The 3,955-nt window shown below is 32.2% G+C and overlaps 1 protein-coding gene across 1 annotated transcript in view; it reads left to right on the forward strand.

Annotated features, from left to right (window-relative positions):
• Nucleotides 1–1,624: 1,624 nt before the first annotated feature.
• FOXP2 (forkhead box P2) overlaps nucleotides 1,625–3,955 on the forward strand; it is a gene marked incomplete at both ends in the record, with an annotated part of 257,290 nt that continues 254,959 nt past the window's right edge. Inside the window, one exon of the mRNA XM_079711324.1 lies at nucleotides 1,625–1,792. Within this exon, the coding sequence (XP_079567450.1) occupies nucleotides 1,625–1,792 (168 nt within the window). The remainder of the gene's footprint in view (nucleotides 1,793–3,955) is intronic.

Genomic DNA, 3,955 nt, shown 5'->3' on the forward strand with positions numbered 1-3,955 from the left:
TAGCAGGTCTTTTTTTTAACTGATTTTTCAGAGTCATAGAAGTAATCTGATAATTTAGGTTTTGATGAAAATACCTTTTAAAACTATTAAACTATAACCATTAATTTCAATAGTTATAAGATTAGTATGCAAAAAAATCTCTGTTGGATATGTATCTGTGTTTGTGTGTCTCTCTCTATGTATGTCCATGGCCACGTTTTGTAAGAATCTGGGGAAGAAGATTTGTCTATGACATGAAAAGATATTAAGCTTATATTTGCTTTATAATCAATGGGCAGAAATTTTAAATGGACAAAAGTCTTAAAATACAACCAAGTTTAAAACAGTGAAATCATATAGTAACAAAAAATTAGATTGAGTTATAAGTTTAACGTCCTTCTTTACTTTAGGCTGAGCTCACTGTCTGTCTAGCATTACTGTTAAAGTCACAGCATAGCCAGGTCATTTCTGAAATTCCGTCCGTAGAAGTAGAACACAGAAGTGCATCTATTAGGTTTATGGCGTAGGATTCCGATATCTCTGAGAGCCAAAACTGATCTTTTTAAACCACAGATTCAAGATGTACTGTGAAATTCTGGTTTGTAAGACCACATTGGTTCTCTATTTACTGCAAGGATTTCCACTGATCTTGGCAGGACATCTCATTGCTATCCTGAAAGTACAGTATATTTATGCAGTGAAAATGATAAAACATTTATTACTGTAGAGAAGGTAATATGCATAATTTATGCTGTTTTTAGCACAATCATTAGTGATATTCTTGATAGATTTTATTTCCAGCTTTCATATCTAATACATGCCTGGAAAATTAATTTTATATCTTTCATTTATTTGCCTATGTTAAAATTGAGTTTTAAGTCATCTTCAAGTGAACAGTTTGATTGCTGCTCATGCATAAGCTTAATTACTTCCCAGGAAGGACAGTATTAAATGTTTTAAATGTCAGAAAAATAAATGAATATGAGCTGTTTGATTAAAAAAATAGGCAATATCTGACGTGTTTGCAGCAGGAGCTTTTTCTTAAAATGCCTCCAAGGCAAAATTTTATTTAGTCACAAAAAAAAAAAAGAAACCCATTATACTATTTATCATTGGTTGATACCATATGATTTGTAACACCCTTACAAAATTTTAATTTTGTATGATTAGCTGTGCATCATTAAACAACAGCCTTGCATAAGATGTGCTGTAAAATTTTGACAGAATCAAGATAGTGAATATTTAAAATAAGGCTGTATAGTCATCCATGGTTGTCAAAGGTAGATAATAGGAAACATAGAACTGAGTGTGCAATCATGCCTTCAGTTAAACTGGTTTTATAGGTAGACTTTAAAATGTGGTTGTTCATAAATGTTACTGACCATGCTATAGGCATGGTATGTTACTTTGGCTGTTAAATGTAACCACACAAAAATTGCTTATAGAAACCATAATTTCAGTGATTAGTATCTGGATGAGAGCTGAATTTGTATGGCTTTTCTTGGTAAATGACTATTCAAGGCTTTTTTTTTCCTTCCAAAGATGCTGTCTCTGTAATTGGCAGAGAGGGACATCTTGATAATGGAAGTGTGAAGGTGTAACGTGTGTTAATTGATACTTCTTAATCACTTTTAGGTATTAAGTCATGATGCAGGAATCTGCGACAGAGACAATAAGCAACAGTTCAATGAATCAAAATGGAATGAGCACTCTAAGCAGCCAATTAGATGCTGGCAGCAGAGATGGAAGATCAAGTGGTGACACCAGCTCTGAAGTAAGCACAGTAGAACTGCTGCATCTGCAACAACAGCAGGTAAGTTTTGTTTTCCTCAGTGATTCCTTAAAACAAATAAGCCTGTTTTCTTGACTATGAAAAATGTATTCAGAGCAAATTGAGCATGTTGTGTTAAGCTAAAGGAAGCTGAGCATTTATGATTATTTGGAACATGATTGAAGTCTGAGCAAAGATAGGATTTTCATCTTAGTTACGTCATACCGGCGCCAGAGTGCCCTTCAGGTGTCAGGCTATTAATTAAGTTCACAGGGTGATTTTCGGAATGTTCTGTAAAGCTTTGTAACAAATATTTTATAGCTTCCAGTTTACTGTCTAACATCGTGCTGCAGAACGTGATACTTAGTTTTCCACCAGAGGGCCACATTACTTGATACTTGCTTATACAATGAATTTCTTCCAGGTCTGAGCTAAGATGAAAAGGACCACAAGGACTTTTCACAACACAGATGCTTGCCTGTGATAGCTGCAAATATTAGCTATTAATTAGTTGAAATTTGCTGAGAGATTGTGAGCCATGTAAACCCTGTAATCATTTATGTTGCTTTTCTTGAAAACTCATTTCAAGAGATTTTGAATATGCATCTTTTGAAAACGTTAAAGAGCACTTTTTGTTTTCTGCTAGTGTCTAATAAAAGGCAGTTGTCCTCTTTAAACCTAGAAAAGTAAACAACTGCCCAATAAAGGTACACTTTTAAGTAGTGTATTATTCTTCTTATGTGACGGATTCATTTTTCCTGAATTTGTTTGTCAATGAAATATTCTTTTCACCCAAAGAATAGCCTCTCCATTCTTCACTGATTCAAGTCTGCAGAAACAGTGACAGAGAACAGACAGCTTTCAAAGCAAATACTTATTTAGGCCAGAATGAGTATCCCTTTTTGAAAATAAGATTATACTTGTTTTAAAATAAAGGTGATTTCTTTAAAACTCTGGATAGCATTCAGACTAAACATGAAAAGATCATTAAAATGAAAATATAATGAAGTATTATTGAAAATTGTTTCAAATTAAGGGATGTATCATTTACATTTTTAAGTTGGAATATAATGAGAAAGAATGCAGCTCAAAAGTTAAAGCAAGTGCCCACACTAGAGTAAAATTTAATAGAATCATTATTTTAAATAATAACAGCCTTTAGAAAGTTACCTTAGAGTATATGTACTGAGTAATATCTCAACCTTTAGGCATTGTTTTCAAGAATAATCTTTTAAAAGCGCTAGATACAGCTCTTTGAATAAGTTCCCTATTATTTGGGAATTATGTCTCTTTTAATAGACAGCAGTTATTAGGAAGATAATTTTTATTTTGTTTCAAAATATTTTGCTTTCACCATCATAGGATTTAAATGCCTACCAAAGTTGCAGAATTAGCCTATTTTACACATTAAATAAATGCAGGTTTCATGATAACCCTCTTTTCCTTTCAGTGTATTTATAGAAATATCATACCAGTGGAATGCTATAATATTCCTATTGACTTCCCTAAGTCAGAGTCCTTAGAATTTTAGCCAAATTCTATTTTGTCTGAGAATACATTAAACTGCATTTATAAAGGCAAGTGAAAATGACAACTGAAAATAAACATTACAGCTTAGTACTAATAGACAACAGGTTCTGAAAGGAAATGCAGAGAACTAACTTATTTTTCTTAAAACTCTGATGAGATTTTTTCTTATAAAGAAAACAGTAAAATCATGGCTATACTTTATAGTACTCTGGAGGCGTTTTATGATAAGGTCTATAAGGTGTGTTTATAATGTGAGTTTGAAGTTTACTTTGTTCTACACAGTTTGTTTATATAAACCTTAAACAGAAGTAAATACAAAAAGTTATGTCCTTCAGATAACTTAGAAAGTTTAGTCATGTATTGCATGTTTGTGGAGTGCCTTCTAGAAGTGATTTAACACAATGGGTATAGTAGGTGTCTACAAAAGACAGTTCAGGAAGTGTCTACAGGAAGATATGTAATGATTTAATAAATAAACATGCAAAAACCTTTGTAAATGTCTCTTCCCTTGGTTATAGTTTAAATATATTAATATAGTTAGACAGTTAAGGTTATTGAATTTCTGTCCTTCCATGAGTGTATTTTCAACTAGGCCTTTAAGTTCATTAAGGATTGGAATGTCCTTTTTATAAAGTGAATGCAGTTATTGCTTTTAATTCTAACATATTCAATACA

The sequence above is a fragment of the Hyperoodon ampullatus genome (assembly GCF_949752795.1).
Source record: "Hyperoodon ampullatus genome assembly, chromosome: 9".
NCBI classification, from domain to species: Eukaryota; Metazoa; Chordata; class Mammalia; order Artiodactyla; family Ziphiidae; genus Hyperoodon; species Hyperoodon ampullatus.